Source organism: Pelecanus crispus, chromosome 3 (genome assembly GCF_030463565.1).
Source record: "Pelecanus crispus isolate bPelCri1 chromosome 3, bPelCri1.pri, whole genome shotgun sequence".
In the NCBI taxonomy this organism is placed as follows: Eukaryota; Metazoa; Chordata; class Aves; order Pelecaniformes; family Pelecanidae; genus Pelecanus; species Pelecanus crispus.
Window position 1 is genome coordinate 22,117,083 of NC_134645.1, and position 19,398 is coordinate 22,136,480.

The following is a 19,398-nucleotide window of genomic DNA, read 5'->3' on the forward strand; positions in this document are numbered from 1 at the left end:
AACATTGAAGTCCTGAAATTATAAATGATTTGGTGACAAGCCGAGCTTGCAATGCAGGCAATAAAAACCGTGGAAAAAGAAGTGACTTTTATAAAGGAAATACATTTCACAGAAACCTTCCTAAAGAAAGAAGAGTGCAGCAGAAGCCTGGAGAGCAGGCGGCTCTGTGAGCAGCAGCCATTGGAAGGAGCTGTCTGCAGCTCTCAGTGCTGTACTGAGCATGTCCCAGCGGAGCCCAGTGCAAGCAGCACATTATGCAAAAAGGCAGCTCTAGCAGATGGGAGAGAGGCACAGCAAGCATTTGCTTCACTTGCATCACCACCGCTTGAAAACAGACCTGGATCGCTAGAGGGGATCTTGCCGGCAGGCCAAAGGAATGAAATTCGGGAGCATGGCTTGATTGCTGAAGGTGTTGCACTGAGAAAAATCATGGGGAATCAAGATGGGAAGCTAAAGAAAAATACAGGTGATGTGCATGAAGGAGGAGAGGATGCCTCTGGGCCCAAGGATACAGACGGCACAAAGAAGGTATCGGGAAGCAGAAGGGGACTGGGGAAGCATGCAAAAGGAAGTGAATCCAGTAAGAAGAAGGGTAAGTCGGACTCGAGGGCCTCGGTGTTTTCAAATCTGAGGATCAGAAAAAATCTGTCCAAGGCTAAAGATGGGAATAGTAGTTCACGGGAGGATGTTTTGGAAAGCCAGGCCTTGCAGGCTGGAGAGCTGGACAGTACTCACTCAATTGTAACCAAAACTCCAGATATAAGCATCTCTGCAGATGAAGGGGGTCTCTCAGACACAGATGTGGAACATTTTGAAATCAGAAATGAAACTGTCCCTGCTGCTGTGGAGACACAGGATGGACAAAGGACCAGCTCTGGCTCTGATACAGATATATACAGTTTCCATTCAGCCACAGAACAAGAGGATTTGCTTTCTGATATCCAGCAAGCTATTAGACTGCAGCAGCAGCAGCAGGGGGCAATTAACATTGGAACTGAGGACCTTGTCACCAAAACAATGGGCCGACACATGGCTAATTCGCAAGCAGCCCCCTTAGATTTTGAACGGTTTCTTTCAGTAGCTACCACTGACAAAGAGAGGAGCCCAGACACTGAGGGGGCTTTTCCAGCGATATCTGAAATTGCAGAAAATGTTCCTGTCTCCTGTGCAACCGAACGTGAACTGAAAGAAGCAGTAAAAGGCACAGGCTCTCCTGGTAATGGCTTATTTGAAACACAAGAACGTAAGCTATTGATTGGGGAACAGGAACAGCTCGTTGCTGGAGTGGATGCTGTAGCTAGTGAACTAGAAGGTGATTTAAATAGAACTGCGGTAGAAAACGGGTCTCAGACACACAGCTCCACAGAACCTTTTCCAACCTTGGTAGCAGATGCTGAGACTGAAATTGCTGAAGTGCAGGATGTTGATTTGCAGGACTCTGTAACAGAGGATGGTATTTCAGATGCAGGCCGTGATCGTGCTGCTGAGACTCAGGAAGGGAAACACGCTCTGTCAGCCAGTCAAGAGGACCTGCATAATGGTTTATCCACGGAAATGAAAAATGGCATTTTGTCCTCTGAGGGGACAGCAGGCAGTCCAATACTGGGTTCCCGATGCTTTAAGCCTTATCTAATTAATCCTTGTTACATCAAAACCACAACTAGGCAACTGAGTTCTCCCAACCATTCACCATCTCCCTCCCCGACCCAGAGCCCGCTTTTTACAAGGAGGCAGGAGTCCTTCCACAAAAAAGAAAAAGTCTCAATCAAGAAGCAGAGGTCTGCTAGTTTGGCAGGTTTGTTTAGTCGTTCTGCAGACTGGACAGAAGAGGTATCTAATCACAAATATGAGATAACACAGAAGGTGGGGTCTGCAGGCTACTTGGAGCCCAAGGGGTTTAGAGAGAAATTTCAAACAGAAAGAGTGCCTTTGACTCATTCGAGAAAGTCCTCAGGGGTGCAGGCTTCTACTGAGACATTTCCCAATGTCTTTTCAGGTGAGTGACATGTATTAAAGTATTTTTTTCCAGAAAGTCTTTGAAAAGTTATATAAAATACTTGAATTCAGTTCTCTGCATGTACTGTTGTCTTTACTTGTGCTGACAGTTTTAAAATCAAAGGCCTGATTTTATAAACACAGTCACATTTCATTAATGAGAATAGCCTCTCTATTCAGTGTCAGCCTGGCAGTACTGCCAGTAAAGGAAGTGCATTACTCTTTGAAGTTTTTCTTTCTGCTTTTCTCCTTTGACTAAATCCTGTAGGAAAAGGCTGGGTGCCTTAAATTACTGTTCTTGAAAAATGCTAAGAGCTGCACTGTTGTAGGCAGACTAGCTCTCTGCATAAATAGACCCTTCAGATGTGAAGCTTTCTGTAACTGGGATCCTGTTTGGGGTTTTCTTGTGCTAGGCACTGTTCGGATGTACTGTCAATATTTGAGAGCTGCCTCTGGTATTAGACTGAGGCAGCGATGCGGATTTGCTTAGTACAAAAAGGAAAAAGCCATGCAAGCACAGATGGACAGCACTACAGAAAGGAACAAATTTCCCCTTCAGAAGGGGAAAAGAGAAGGAGAAAAAAAATGTTAATGACTTGAGAAGGCAGCATAAAATGGAGAAGAGAAGGGAAACTGTGGGTAGTACAATTTGGTAGCTGTAGCAGGCTGCTGCTCAGGCTACGTAAGGTGACTAACTCAGGAAAGCATTCTTTTACCTTGCCTGTTACGCAGCTTGCATCCTCTGACAAAGGCGTATGAATATAGAGTTTACAAATGAAATAATGTGAATGGATGGTTATATTTTCCTGCACTTTGAGGGTTTTTTCCCCTTTCTCTTCCCCCTATGTGGAGTTTCTATATAAAGCTAATGTATTCACAAATAGAGAAGGCCTCTGCCACATAGGAGGTATGCATACAAAGGAAACTTAGCAACATATTCCATTTATTTTTCACTTAAGAAAACTGTAGAACTAAGAGAATACAGACAATATGCCCTATGAGCACCCGTTACAGGATTAAAACAGTTGAATCTATAATCAGGTTTGTTTTGAATGGAAGTCTGTTCTAGATGTGTGAGCACTGTAACCATATATGTGCCAAGCTATTTGCAAAAAACACAATGAAAATATTTTGTGCTTTTATGAAAACCTCATAAAATAGTATGATTTATGAAGGGAGCAATGACATAATTTAAAAATCACGTGTAAGAAAACAGTTAAGCTATCAACAACTATTTTGCATAAAAAGACTATCTTGTTTATACTGTAGATTTAAAAAATTGTATAACGTGTAATTGTTTGCATTCATAGTTGCTTTCTTTGTGCACATTCTACTCTGCTTGACATCACAGTAATACTGGTGAATGAACTTGTCTGGAAACAGAAATTAAAATTAGTGGCTTTTTTGCACAGCAGCCAACTGCAGGAGTTTGAAGTACTCAGGTGAAACATTAACATTATTTTCCAGATTCAAATCACAAGAATACTTTCATTCTTCAGTAGTCTCGAACAGAAATCCCCAGTTTCAGTCTTGAAAATTAGAATTCAAGTTTTTAACACAAAAAAGCCAGCCCCCTCTGAAGGAGACCAGCTCCCTCTGAAGTGAGCGGAATCTGTTTTTTATGTTTTAAATCCCTTCCACCTGTTTTCTTAGATTTAATTTCAGACTAAAATCTAAAATTTTACAATTTGAGGTGATCACTACTTTTAGATTTATAGCATGTAAAAAGCTTTTTTTTTTTTGCAATCAACATTTGATACCTTATAAACAACTCAGCGAGCAAAGCTTTAAATTGCATCATCAGTAATTAGACTTCTTTATGGTGGTGCTATGATGGAAATAAATTTTATGTGGCAAACTTCAAGAACATGGAATTACTTTTTAGACACCTGTTTTCTAGGAAATGGACTTCTTCACATTTCCTCACAAGGCTTTGATTTACTTATTAATAACTTTTGTTTTATTGTGTTTTCCCACCAACACTTTAGACTGTTATTGTCAAGGGACCAATGTCCAGTGCAACAGTAGTTCTGTCTCTTATGGAAATTATGGTGACCCTCATTTGCATGTACATACCAGCTGTCTTTACAGGCAAAGGACAATTATACAGTTCAGTTCCTGCAGAAAAGCTTAAAATGAGGGAACTGGAAATGACATGCTAACACTTCATCTCTTTGATCATTCTTCTTATTTTTAAAAATATATTTACAAGCTGAAAATTATCAATAATATAAAAATAACAACTAGTGTACATGCAAAAGGGAAATTAAACTTAACATTAGTATTCCCACAGACTGGCTGTTATTGCTGTAAGAGCAGAAAAGCCTCTATTTAAACCAGTCTGCACAGCAACAATTACAGAAATAATTTCCTTGTAATTTGCATACTGCTTTTGAAAAATGTTGTATTTTAATTGCAAGCATCAGATGCATCAATTGGGGGATTACCATCAGGCTTTTAGAAATAACATTCTTTATAGTGGCTCATTTCTGTCTTCAAAAAGACATCAGCCTTTTGCCTAGAGCATTAAATCCCATCTTACTGTGCAGTGACTGCATTGTTCTGCATTTCTAACTAGAATCAGGTAAAATAGTCCACAACACTTTAGTCATCGATTTTAATGACAGCAGGTTCTATGCAGATGACTGCCCTACTTTTGCACTGTGTTGTGGTTTGGCTGTGTGCCATGGGGTTTTCACAATGATCCATATGAACTCTTCTAAGGCTGTTTTAATGTAAAATGTAGATGGAAGCCAACCACTGGAATGGAATAGACTTTGCATATTTTAATTTTGCTTTATAAGTAAAGTATGGTATTTCAAATTTGATGCGTTGGCTAAGAATGTGGTGTGGACAAATTTATGGGCATTTTGTAATTCAGGCATTGGATCTATCTCTTTTATGATGAGGACAGCTGTATTTGAAATTGCAGTGACAGTAATTACAAGTTCTAGATTACCTGATGCACAGTGGAGCCACGGCTTTTATGTTGTGGTCCCAGGAGGACAAGAGCTGAACCTGAATGAATAGCGTTCGCTCTCTCGCTTCGGTATGTGGCAATGAATGATTTGCACTAACATTAAGAGAGTATCTTGGCGGGAAAATGAAATTGATGTTTCCAAACATTAACATAACTGAAACAGAAGAGCTAATATATTGGGCTAATAAAAAGGAGTTTATGCTAGCATTAATCTGAGGTGCAGTGATTGCAGAGGAGCTAGTAAGGGTGTCTGGTACATAAGCTGAATGTGAGTCCCATCAGCTGCCCCAGATGGTAATTAAACTCGACACAAACTCATACCCTTTCTAATCTCTGTTGGCTGGCTGTAACACACTTGAATCTCTTTCAAACAGATCACTTATCTTTAAATTTCTCTTCAGAAATTTATATTTTTCCTGCTCTAGCTGTAAAGAGGAGACAAACAAACAGAAAGTCCTGGTTACCATAAAACAAAACCTGAAGTCAGTCCTGTGTTTGTGTGTTCATAGCTGCTTTCTGATTTCCACGGAGTGCCGGCCTGCTTCTCACAAAGGCCACTTTATCTCACTGTGCTAATGTCATCTGCACCCACTTGCAGTTCCAGTGCAGTGTCTGCAGGCATAGACAAAGGTCTTAGTATAGATAAGTATGTGAAAACTTGAAAAAGCAGGATGAAAGTTTGTTTCTGAGATGTAAAGTAGATCTTTTTAGCTCCTTTTCAAGGCTTTTTTTCATTCTGATTCATGTGATGATGCACACAATATGGATTTGTATCTACTGGCATCCTGAGGAGACTATTTATCATGCAACTGTTATTTAAGACTACTTATGGTTTACTGTTTCACTGATGATGTTTGTTAGCAGTAATACAAATGTTTCTTTTATCAGATGTTGGGGCAGTGCAGCCTCCTTTAACTAAGGGAGCTGCCCAACAGCAACCCTTCATATGATATGGGATCATGCGCTACACTGGGTGTTGCTAGTAAGCATCTAAAGGGAAAGATCCTCCTCTTTTTGCCCAGTAAACCCAAACCTGGAGGGGGGGCAGGGTGGAAAGGGCTGCAATATTGCACTCCAACTACAGTAAAATGTGTTTGGAAATGGGCTGCAATATGTTATTGAAAGACTGCTGGGAGCTGGTAAGTTGCTTTAATGTTACCATGCCAGCACTGCAATATGGGAATTGGAGAAACATGAGTAATGTCACTGGAATGCAGTGCTGCCACAGGGTTGTTTTGATGGGGTCTCATGATTAATGCTTTGATCTCTATCTAGAACTTCATTGGGAGTAGCAGGTTTTGGTCATGGGGTTGCGTGGCTGCATCTCTCGGGCAACCTCTTTCTCAGCAGCAGCCCCCTTCTGAGGTCTGGCTGGCAGCCTGACTCGTGTCTGGGGTGGAAATGTATTGTCTTGGTTGCCTGCTGGTCTCTCTTGGGGTGCAAAGGGGGAAAGGAAAAGGAACTGTTTATAACTGGAGGTCCATGTAGCTCTGCTTGCATCTGAGACATAGTACCAGTATAATATCCATCACACATGGGATCTGGCTAGAACTGGTCATTAAAGGACATTGCATGCTTCAGTGATTTCATTTCTGTGAAAAGAGCAGTGGATTATTCCACTGGGAATAGTTATATGGAATTTAAGTTTGAATATATTTCTTGGATCTAATTGTGCTTTATTATTTTTAAAAATATTTATGAAGTATTTAATAGCTTGGGGAGGAGTGGCTTGTCCACTTTTTTTGCTTTAAAACTGTGTGTAGGCCTCTTCTTTGCAGAAAAAACTATATTCCTTGAAGCAGGCCTCACCTTTTTCTCCAATGCTGTGGTGTCTAAAGAAAAATAAACGTGGAACTGAAAAGCATCTCTAGGAATATTTTAGGCTGCCTGTATCATAGAATCACAGAATGCTTTGGGTTGGAAGGGACCTTTAGAGGTCATCTAGCTCAACCCCCCTGCAGTGAGCAGGGACAGCTTTAACTAGATCAGGTTGCTGAGAGCCCCGTCCAACCTGACTTTGAATGTTTCTAGGGATGGGGCCTCCACTACCTCTCTGGGCAACCTGTGCCAGTGCTTGACCACCCTCAGTGTAAAAAATTTCTTTCTTTTGTCTAGTCTAAATCTATTCTTCTTTAGTTTGAATCCATTATTCCTTGTCCCATCACAACAGGCCTTGCTAAAAAGATTGCCCCCATCCTTCCTATAGGCCCCCATGTATGTGAGGGATCGAGTTCTAATGTGAGTCATGGTGACAGAAAATGCAAAAATATAATTAGCCAAGGTATTTTGTTTGTGCTGTAGTTTAACCAACCTCAGGATGTGGCCAAGTGTATTTCTTATAAACTATTCCTGCCAAAGTTTGAACTTACGTAAGGAATAGCGTTGATGAAACATGTATGTGTAGGTGTTTCTGTGACTGTGGCTTTGATTACTTTTAGGTACACTTAAAAGCATCATTCTGTAGTGGTTAGGTGGAATACAACAGTTCTGAAAACTTACTTTTATGCATACAATTTATCTTTTGTGGGAGAAGAGGTGAACTGATACGAGGGGAACAGGGCAAAAGCAGTGAGAAGCTGTGAAAGGAAGGTGACAGAAGGATGTGACGACTTTACATTGTGTCACCTCATTCCTGCTTCTTCATATAATAATACAAGGCCAGTTGCATTTCATTAAGTGCTTTAGAAAAGGCAGCAAAGTGGGTTCAGGAGCTGTGTCACACTATTATTTCCTTTAAGCAGAAGCAACTTCCTGCATTGCTGCGTTGGAGTTCATGTAAAGAAAGTTAGGGACAAGGAGATGGTCTGTGTCACCTTGAGTATAAAATGACTATCCCTCATTTTATTGCCATATTGCCACTGTCCAGAATAAGTTTCCTTCACACTGATGGAAATAATTAGGCTTTCTGACTATGAATAGGAAGTGGGTTATGTTTTCTGATGCAAAACCTTGCTTTATTCTCAGATAAAAACAGAACATGACTTCTTTCATCTGTAAACGCATAGATGATAGAACCCATTAAGTCAGTGAGCAGTTTTGCAACAGTAAGAATCACTGGTTATGAGACTCTCTGTAAACAACATCACAGGTGTAAAAGTAAATCCTAATATACGTAAATTTAAATGGAAATATATAAATACAGAAAAAATACAAAAATGCTTGAGAATTTAATCTTTTTGGTGTCTTGACATATGCAGCTAAATAGTGGCAGGAAAGCCTAGTCACAAATGAGATTTATCATTGAGACATTCTTATTTGTCAGTGAAAGTATGAATTGTCTGGTCTCAGGATCTATGTGAAATTTATCAGGAATGCCAGAGCTCTGAACCTGGTGTGAATTTGAATCAGGAGGAAGCATAGATAACTTCACTGTGGAACTAATTACAGGAGGCAGCTTTCATTCTGGAGTTTATTTGATGCCAAGATCTGTCTCAGATGTCCCTTGAAGATGCATAACAGGTAGTATGTACCAGGGGAAACATGACTTGTATCCTTTCCTCTTCCTTGCACCGATAAGGAAAAAATCACTGTACAAAAGAAGTTGATGCTGCAGTAACACTATAATTAACTACATTAACATCTGCTAACAGTCATGGAAGAAAAGGTGGTTTTCATTAAAACAAAGAAAAAATAACAAAAACAAAACATTGCCTTCATAATAGAGGGTGTGTATCTAAACACTATTTTGTCATGCAAAGAATGAAGACAATACATAATGCTGAGAAATAGTTGAGGGAAATACTTGATTACATCAATGAAAGAACATGAAGGTCTGGTTACAGCAAGGGAGACATACTTAGGCTTTATTCAGATGAAGTCTAGAAGAATGTATCGGCACAAATATGCAGGTGTGCATGTATATATTTTTCTTTTTCATGGAATGTGTTTCTAATTTTCTGCTTTTCCCCTTTCTTCATCTTAACCAGTTTTTGTTTATGGATACAAAGAAGAAAAGCTTATGTACGTTGTGGTAAATATAAAAAGTCAGCAGTTATTAAAGTTGGAGGAGATTGTCAGACCTTGGGTGCATAGGTCCTGGAGAGGAAAGCAAGCTAAGGCACACTGGGGGTCTAATGAGTAGGTTGAAAGAAATTTATTATTGTGTCCCACTTCAGAGGCTTTCTAGTTCAGTTCAGTTGTGTTTTGTGACCTGTGGCTGCTTGAGCAAATACTTGGGTTTGCTTCTAAGGTAGAGACGGGCCAGACTGCATTAAATGTCAAATGAAATGTAGAACCCTTGGGAATTTACAAAATTGTGTTGTAAGGAACAGTATGTATCAGTTTGGACTGACAAAAGATGCTGTTAGCAATAGCTGCCCAAAAAGACATCAGAGGAGCTTCTTACTTTAAAGAGCTAGGCAGAAAGAATTGTGGCTTTCCAGCAGTCTGTGAGAATCTGGCACAGAATAACGCTTTCACATCGCAAATCACCACAGAAACTAAAAGGGTAAAGATGGGCAGAATTAAATACTTGCTGAGAGGAAACTAAGCACCGGGAAAACACAATATGAAAGTTGCCAAAGATTCATATGGTGCCTAAAAGATTCAGTAGACAGACACATATAGATTCTCTTTTATCATAAACAGCTCTAGTTAGGAAAGCTTTAGCAATATACTTCTGTACTCTGCAATAATACTGCATTAGAACCTGAAAAGAAATCAGGGTAAAAGCAGACATGTCATATAACATTGTGGGAGTGTGCATCTTGTTAATATTTTTAGAAAGATATTTTATACTATGTACCACTGCTGCATCATAGTTGGGGAATTGTTTGATATTTAAAAACTTCAATTTCTGAAAGATATTTAGTGACATATAAGATATAGACTTATCTTTCACTATATATATGATACAGATAGTGAAAGGTAAGGATAAAAGCATAGTTTAATACTTTGTCTCAGCTTATCCTGTATATCATATACCAGAAAATTCGGTGTGGGGGAAAGGTGTAAAATCTTAGTCACTGTGAAAGCAAAATTTCAAGGAGCTTAATGCTCAAGTTAGGGAGACATAATGCTTAAGAGACTTGCTAATCTGCAAGAATTCTGAAAGCATTGTCACAGGCCATCACAAACATTTTAATATATTTTGAAGCTCTGATGATAGCAAAGTTAGAATACCTGCTTTTTAGAAAAAGTGTTATATTGCCTGGATCATTTGCAATAACAACAATTTTAGTCGTCTTATTTTGCCTGCAGCAACAAACAAGGTTTTGGAATGAATCTTGAAGGAGGAAATTGTAAGATATAATTAGTTTGGGGTATGTTATGAAATGGTAAAGAAAAATGGAATAAAATGCAGCATGATTTTAGCAAAGGTCAATAAGACTACATTGATAGCTTTTTACATACAGCTGCTTTCTAGACAAAACGAGTGGTAGGAAGGAATTCATCTGGGTTTCCATACAAAATGGCAACACTACAAATCACTGACCTGAAGAAGGAAATTACTGGTGGTTTTGATAAGGGACACCATCATGTTGCTTCTCTTCCACGAAAGAGGAACAGCTTCATTTTGGTCTACTTCTGCCTAGTGTTGTGATAGGCTTGGTCAGGCTTTTGAGGTTTATTGCATAATTAATGCCAGTGTAGAGCTGGGTCCTGACCTTTGTCCTGACATTAGTGTTTGCAGGACTTGACCTTTCATCATCAAGTGAAATTTTCAGTAGACTTCTGTCTTTCTGTATTATAATACAAATTTAAAAATTAGGAACTGAGCTGATGTTGGGAGTTCATTCATCAGGACCAAGGTTGGCATTAATCAGTTTTTGACCTGACTGCTTCAGCTTTTTCCAGCATGATTTGTGCAAGTATGGCATATGGTTAAGTAATCTTTTAACAGACCATTGGGGGTATGCTGAAATTGGTGGTGTTGCCATGTCTTATAGCCAGCACCAGTGGAGCAAGCTGTTATAAAATATAGCTGCTTGGTTTGATCATGGAATGATACGGATAAAGAGTGTGTTGGATTTCTTTGAAAACTGTTGTTCGCAACATCCTTTCTTGGGGTAGTTTTTTACTTCATTAAATCTGGGGTCTTTCCTTTTCATCTTTATTTTTGAGGAATCCCATTTCAAAGTTTTGCCAGACCTCTGCTTTTTCCATCAGGGCATTCCTGGAAGAATTTCAGTGGCATTTGTATGAGTAGCCACTTTTGCCCTGTGCACGTTGTGGTGGCCCCAGGGGCAGCAGCAAGATTCTCTTGCTAGCGGCAGCTTGTGCCCTTGCTTCCAAAAGGGAGCACACACACATGTGTTCCCTGGCTTTTTGGGATGTCTCAAACACTTGAAGCTGTTGGCATTATGTGATTCTCTTTCTGTAACTGCGTAGTGGGCTGCTTGTTCTAGCTGAGTGAGTCGAAATTTCAATGATATGGTTATTCAAGCTCTCTTGCACAATCCGGAATCTATTTAAATGATTAGTGATAATTGTAGGGCTAAAATAAGGGGGGGGGGGGGGGGGGGGATTACTTGCTTGAGTTGCACAGGGGTTGATATAGTGTGGTTGTAACTTAGAGCTAGTTAAAAGTTTTCATGGAAAATTTTTAAGTCAAGAGGGTACTAAACGATGAGACTGTAAAGGGAGGGAGACTGAGATGCCAAGAGATTCAGACAGCTTGGCAAAAGTAAAACATGGTGTTTACTGTGATAGTCAGATACAGGACTGACAAATACGAAATTAATAATTGATAGTTTTAATCTAGTTGTTTGAAGAGTCTATGAGTGTAATGAATCAATACATTCTTCACTGGAATTTAATAAATATATATTTCTGACTTTGAAATTACATTGAACTGTGTGTAGCAGCCATAGAAAACTGGGGGTGTAGGGGGAGATACTGTTGAAGTATGTCTTTTTCCTATTTCTCTTTTCCAGACTTTCTGGTTTTGACTTCTGATTTTAAGATGGTACGTGGGTTCAGTTCATGCCATCCATGTGAACAGAGCCAGGAAATCTGGAGACAGAACAGGCATTTCCACAGATCCCTAAACTTAGTAGTGTTCTGAACACTAAAATCTAAGATCTCTATAAAAAGAATAAATTAATATAATGTATATTATATATTAAAAAATCAGTATATAACCTCTGGGATTTTTTTGCTTCGAAACATATGTATTTGTACAAGCAGTGAATGCAGATACTAGTTATTACACTGATAATAAAAAAACAAAAAGGAAATATCTTTATGACAGAATTACAGAAATTTGTACCATAACCCTAGACCTTGACAAGTTTTGTAATTTTTAAGGTTTAAGATGCCTGGAAATTAGACTTATGACATACTTTACTTTGTGTTTATTCATGGTGGAAGGATTCAATTTTTTTTTCTTTTTGTTGTGAAACCATGTGTTTTGTGTGCAGGCCTGTTGCTTGGTGGGTTTTCCATGTTTTATGTAACCAGGCTGTGAGAAAACTGTCATGTGGTTCTAGGAAAGTATCAGTCAATAAAAATTCAATCCCTTTTTTTTTTAAAAAAAAAAAAAAAAAAAAAAAAAACCAACCAGCTAAAACAACCTCACAGGATTAGAAATTGGAACAGTTTCCCAATCTAAATCAACACAGGATTAGAAACTCTGCAGTGAAAAAGAACGATAAATGAAGTCTCTAATATTGGAATATTGGGCACAATCTCCCAGGTCAGGCTTCAGGTAAGCAAGAGACTAAATTAATTTGTTATTTTTTTAGTGCAAATGTATATTTAATATGCATTTATGCCAGAATTGGACTTGTTATTTGAAGAGAAGAGATGGCTAGATTACCAATTTCCAGTTCTGTTTCATTCCCCAGGTTCCACGTGCACCTTTGGAAACCTCTTCTTTCTCAGCTGTCACATGTTGCATATTATATTTAGGCTGACTGGTACAGGTTAGCTGAAAAACTTGAAATTTGAAAGGATTATGAAATTAAAGGAAAATATAAAGGAATGTAATACTTTTGATCCTTGAAATATTAATTTTATATGTGAAATAGTCACTCAGTGATTTGTATATTTGAGACCTAGGGAAGTACATTAAACAGTAGAAAGGTGAAACATGATTGATTTGCCCTTAGGAAATGATTCAACAAGCTTTTGCTGTGTAGCTTGGGGGAATACAATGAATGAATAAAACTTGTAATGTGAAGTATTTAAGAAATGACATGTAGTTGCAATTACTAGCTCATCTACAGGTAAATATATATGGAAGTCTTTGCAGTATTTCTGTCTCTCAGACATGTTCGTCCTCTTCCAACATTCTGGGGAATGTTTGGTGCTGTGCAGATCAGGTGCTTTGCCAGATGATTTAGGCCCGATTTAGCTGTGACCTTGATGGTAGTATATGTAGAAAAGGAGACAAGAAAAAAATTTGAAGGAAGGTATGTTTTAGGGATATATGAGGCAGCAGATACCTGAATTATAGTATTTCCTAACTTTTGAATACTGTAGAAATCGGCTTTTCTTTTTTCCTGTTTTCTGCGCGCTTTTTTTTTTCTAATTTATATAACTACGTTCACAATTGTAATCCTTTGAATTGAAAAACCATAATAAGACTGCAATTGCCTCTTTATATTTTGTAAGACTAATAGAAAACATATTCTAAATGGAAATACATTACTTTGTCCATCTCTTGTTCCTTTTCCCTTTTTCCTGTCCTAACTCCCAAAAATAGAGCCTTACCTATAGTACTTCTTGCTTCAAAGCTTGTGAAATCTCTTTGCTGTGAGAGCATTTATGATCTCACTGAAGTGGGGGCGGAGCGGGGGGGGAGAGTAAACTGGGGAAAAGAGGGCAAGCCGATTGCAGTTTTTAAAGATGTAAGCAGTATGTGCATGAGTCACTGTTAACCCTTGACATGACTCTGAGGAGGGTGTTCAGGACTGGTATTACACTGAAGCCGTTCAGTCTGCACTGGGAAAAATTAAACTGAAAGTCTGTCTCCAGTCTGTATAGGTTAAGATGTGCTGATGCTGCTTCTGTGCTAATGGTGAAAGTGTGTTGTAGTGGTCTGGTTGTTAGAGAATTGCGGGAGACCGGCAGAAAGGGGAGCTTTTGGAGTATAACTCATTTGGATCATTAGTCTCCACTTGTGCTCACTGGCAGCTGTGCTCCCAGGCTTTTGCAAATGCAGCGTAAGGAGAATAGGAAACACATCTTTGAAGATAAATGTGAAGTTATAACAGCACAACCCTCAGGGAAACATTATTGCAAGCTCTGCTGTAGTGCAGGGCCTCAGTGCATGGACGTGTGGCTTTTTAGTATGTCTGTGACTACCGTAGTTTTTTTCCTGTTTCTCTCTTCCATTTGTCCCTCTCCCTCCCCTCAATAATTAAGCTAATCCAAAGCCAACAATAACATGCTGCTGGTATTGATAGTCCTTAAGGATTTCATTGCTCACCTTGTTGTTCTCTGAAAGGTTGGTCTTCTAAGCAGATTGGACCAGAAAAGAGCTATAATGTGAATTCATTGAGTTGGCATTTGCCTGTATTTCTCTGTGGACAGTACTGAACGTGCTTTCAATATTCAATAATTCCATAGGCAATGAAGTGTAAGGCAAAACTGCATTTCAGAAGAGATAGATCCTTATTTTTAGTGTCTGCTTGAGGAGAAAAAAGGTTGCCCTGGAATATAAGGTAACTGTAACAGAAAGACCAAATGTGCTTCCTTCTAAAATAGGCAACCTCTCCCATTAAAAGAAATTCATAGAGTTCAGGTCATGACAGACACGGTGGTTCAGGTTATCAGTACTGATGGCCAAAGTCTGTAGCAGTGGCTGCCGTATGGAAGGAGGTGTGATACATACACACAGACACCTCTCCAGGCCAAGGGAGAATCTGTGGCTGTGTCAGGCCAGTTCTGAGCGTGATTATTATATTAAATTATTATATGCATATTATATATTAGTTAATATTTTACAATATTTCTTTATTATATGAAATGAAGTTTGTAGAATGACTTTTGGTGAGGTAGGCTTCCTTTCTCCTTCCACCTTGCATTTGAGTAAATCTAAAGTTGAAAATAATCATTCAAGAATACAATTACCTGCATTTTTCAAAAAGGGACATAGTATGAATGGAAACCATACTAGGACTTGTGAATTTTAATTCTGCAGTGAATAGCTTACATGTTCTACAATTGTTGCCGGAGGTGGTTTTGATGAACAATGTGACTCAGGTCTTGGTCATAGTATAGGATGAAGACCTATAATGTCATACAGGAGATTGTAAGATCATAGTGCTTCATCTTAATAAGAATAGAAGGAAGTGACAGGTGACATGGAGGTGGAATTTGGAAATTGAGCCAGAAGACCTCAGCTGAACTATGGCAGCAAAAGTGTCACAAAATATCCATAGAAGGCCAGAGTATCTGATACTTCCAAACTTAATTTCATGTTCCCATTCTTTTAGTTAATTAATTGTGTAATCCTTTGTAAGAAAAGACAAAAGAAAAGTATTTTTATCCCTTACTGGGGTTTAATAAGTCATTCTAAGCTCCTAAAAAATAACTTATGAGTTTATAGTAGTCTTATTTGCTGGAGGGTTTTGGCAAGATCCTCACAATACTGATTTGATCTAAGGCCAAAACTTAACAAAAGTTCTTCTCTAATTCAAAACTTGATATGCTTTCCATCCCCCACCAAACTAATACTTAGGGGAAAGATAAGAATAAGGTCCAGGAACTTCATGACCTGGGATTTCTGGGAAGAAAAGTTGTTTAAATAGAAAAATGGGAACTTTTTTAACCTTTTAGGAAAAAAAAAAAAGAGCTGAGAGATCTTTGTTCTTTACTATTTTCATGGCATGTAAAGGCAACCAAGAGAAATTGCTTTACCATTGCATTTAAATCCGTGTAACAGACGTCAGCTGATCATTTAATAATTATGAAATCATTAACCATTTAATTCTTCCATTTTACTTGCAACCATCTTCACCTATTGAGAACATGTTCGGGTATTACCTCATGGAAGTTTTGGGTGATTAATGATGTCTGAGGAAAAAGGCAGTTCTTACTGCTTTTTACTTATAAACCAAAGATGAAAAATTGTAGCTCAAAATCTTGCAGTTGAAGTTGGCTGGAATTTAGCCTATTCATTAAATATGGCTGTGATTTTGGGTTTGCTGTCTAAGGAATAGATTCAGGGATTAATATTGTACAGTCAATTTTACACATATAGTCACAAAGTCATTTTAATTTGAATTGATTCCAAGCACGTGTAGTGCAGATAGATTGGGTGCTGACAAACCATTTCTGGTTCCAAACAAAAGTAGTTAAAAGCCTGTGAAGTCTAGTGTTGAAGAAGTATTTTGCTATACCTAAACAAAAACATAACCTTCATCTTGCCCTGAATCAAAATCATAAATGTGATTCCTGGTGAGAGGAATGAACCTGCTTTGACATCAATGCAGGCTCACGTAGGGTCAGAGGGCAGTGAGTCAGGGACAGGTTTGGTACTAGCCTCCCTGGGCCACAGAGGACTTTGGAGCTGGAATGCTTCCACTGTAGTGACAACTGGCTTTTACCTGAAAGTGGGTGAAAGAGAAATGTCAGATACCCTTAACAAGGGAGGAACTACTTAGTAAGCACTGGCTTTCAAGTGTTGTTCTCCCATGTAAAATAGCTTTAGCCCTGTCTGGAACTAACTACAGTGCTGCAGCGACTCCATCTGTGGGCGGTGCAGCAGGGCGTTGTATTGCCTTGAGGAAATGAGTGACATTCTCAAGTATTGACACAATTTCTTTTGGTAGGGTTTACCTCCTCACTCCCTTTTAAGGAAAATATGTATTGTTGTTCTTATAACTTTGGCTGGTTTTTATGTTTGACGAAGGGTGAGTGGTTCTGACGCTTCTAAATTTGATGATAAGCCCTAGCTGGTTAGGTATAAAACTTCAGTGGCTTAACAGTCTGTTCTAAATACATTGCCCAGTAAGTGCTTTAAACATATAACCAATTTCATGTTGATACAGAGATTTTTTTCACAGCTGTTCGCAGTTAAGCTATTTCTGTATGCATTGAAAATTGAACTACTTTCAGCTTGCATTTGGTAAAATGTGTTAACTGAACAGGCAAAATGTATTTCTGTAATTCAAATTTCTGTATCTATCCTCAGGTCTCCATAGCAATTGTAAAGAACACACAAGCTGTGTTAGAGCACAGCTTTATCCGAACATTATTACATTTGTGTTGAGAACCTTTATTTTTTTGACTCAACATATATTTGATGTAAAGGACAGCTTAATTGTACTATAGTTTGAGTTAAATGATTGATTCTTTTAGGTTAAAAAGTACTAGCTAATATGATTAAATAGTTTTTACTACCCTATTTATTCCAAGACTGATAATACCCTGGAGAGAAGACTTCAGGCTCAGACAGACAAAATGGCATAAGTAATGCAGAGTACAGTAAGAGAAATTCAGTTCATTAATGACTTTTTTTACATATATACTTATTCTATATTGTCTGAATGCTAAAGTATGTTTAGACAATAGTTAATAACCACTAAGCAATGATAGATAATAACCCCTATACAAATTAAACTGCAACTGAATGGCCACTAAGATTCTGAACAAAGTATTTGATCTTGAGCAAGACTGTTAAGAAGTGCTACAAAAATTAGAAAACGAATGGGTAGATTAATGAAAAAAAAAGGTCTCATTTTCTTTTTTGTCATTTATGGGTATTAGTCCTGTTAATTAGGTTAAAGCAACAGGCGGGGGTGGCAGGGGGGCTATTCTGTTTCTGGATGTCCAGGAGAAGACTCTGTAAACATAAGATTATTTAAATGTTGAAACATCCAGACAAAAAACAAAAAGATATATCAAGTGTGACATTCAAAAGTCATGGATAGCATTTGAATATTTAATACAGCATGAAGAAATGTGTAGTTTTCTTGCATAGTCCTATTTTGTGTGTGTGTGTGCAGAGTGGTCTTCTCTGGTGTATTTTCTTATTATTTTTTCTTCTGTGCATTTTAGATAAATGTAAAGCATTGACTTGCCTGTTCATGCTCATCACTTGCAGTCTGTCATTTAACTAGACAACTTCCCATGTTGTTTAACTTTACGCAGTGATATAAGGTGATACTGTGGTAACATGATGTGCTTTGCCCCAGAAATGCTACCTATTGGTGCTCTGGTGTCAGTGTGATGCCAGTCTTGTACTCTTATTTTTTCCTAAATCTTGCTTATATAGCTTAACCTCAGTATTTATAGCTAGGACAATCTATTTATTGCAGTAAGAGGGTACTAGCTAGGGTTTTTTTTAGTGGTCTTTTACAGCACCACTAAGCATGGGCAACTACAGCTCCAAAGAAAAATTACTGAAACAAATCGCAAAAGTGTTTGTTGGCAGATAGCTCTCTATTTGCACTTAGCTTCTGTGGATTCATACTGTTGCCTTTCTTCACGTAGGGGATTGCTGTACATTGCTGCAACTGTGGGTAAATAGTTGTTAAAAATCTCCGTCAGTAAGAAAACCCATCTTCAATTAATTAATGACTTTGAAGATTTAACAACTGAACATTTATCTTTATCTAAATAGAGGGATATGTTGAATAAGCAATTATGTTATCATCACCTTATAGGTGGTGAAACCAAGGAACAGAGGCAAACTAATCAGCAAAGGTAACAAAACTTGTATATGTTACAAGTTTATCCCCTGGTAATCCCCTTGAATGTACTGTACTGTTGTAATAAAAGGCTGGGAAACTTGAACTAATAATTCAGAATTATCACATCTTTAGATGTGGAGAGGAAAATCTTAGAAATACCTTCTAACATTTTAATGTATTGTTTATTTTAGGCTGTAGTGCCATATGAATTTAAAATAATATAGAAACTTTGAGCTAAATGTTACTTACAATATCCTTCTTAAATTGCATCCAGATGTTTAAAAAAATATTTTTGGTATATTCAAAAAGCATGGGAAATTTTACATTTTGAATAAAACCAAAATTCAAATGAAAATCTTGCATTTATATGTAAAAATCAGTATTATTATTGTTGTTGTTGTTGTTATTGTTGTTGTTATTATTGCTACTCTTTTAGTGACACTAAAATGCTTTCTTAATGCAGTATATTTTTTCTGGAAAATACGTTTGGCTTCCAGCAAGTGGGTGGAAAAACCAGACTATAGAAACTAGGTACAAATTGTATTCACAGCTAGTTCATAGTAAAACATGAAATTAACTTTATTACTCTGTCTTTTCTCTTCCAGCAGATCTATTTCATATCTCTATTTATATCCTGTAAATCTGAACTTTGGCATTTTTTGACATTTTAGAGCTTAATCAAGCAATTTAATATTCTTGCAATATAGATATTACTACAGCCTGCATATATAACTTTTGTAGTCTCTTTCTGGCTAATTACACACAACACAAAGGTTTTTCAAACCTCTAGCATTGTCTCCTGTAATATACTTTACAACATATGCCCTCTTTTCATGCTCT

At 38.0% G+C, this 19,398-nt stretch overlaps 1 protein-coding gene across 1 annotated transcript in view; it reads left to right on the forward strand.

The window, feature by feature from the left end:
* Window positions 1–429: 429 nt before the first annotated feature.
* The window catches only part of FMN2 (formin 2), a 165,462-nt gene continuing 146,493 nt past the window's right edge, over window positions 430–19,398 (forward strand). Inside the window, exon 1 of the mRNA XM_075706918.1 lies at window positions 430–1,996. Within this exon, the coding sequence (XP_075563033.1) occupies window positions 430–1,996 (1,567 nt within the window). The remainder of the gene's footprint in view (window positions 1,997–19,398) is intronic.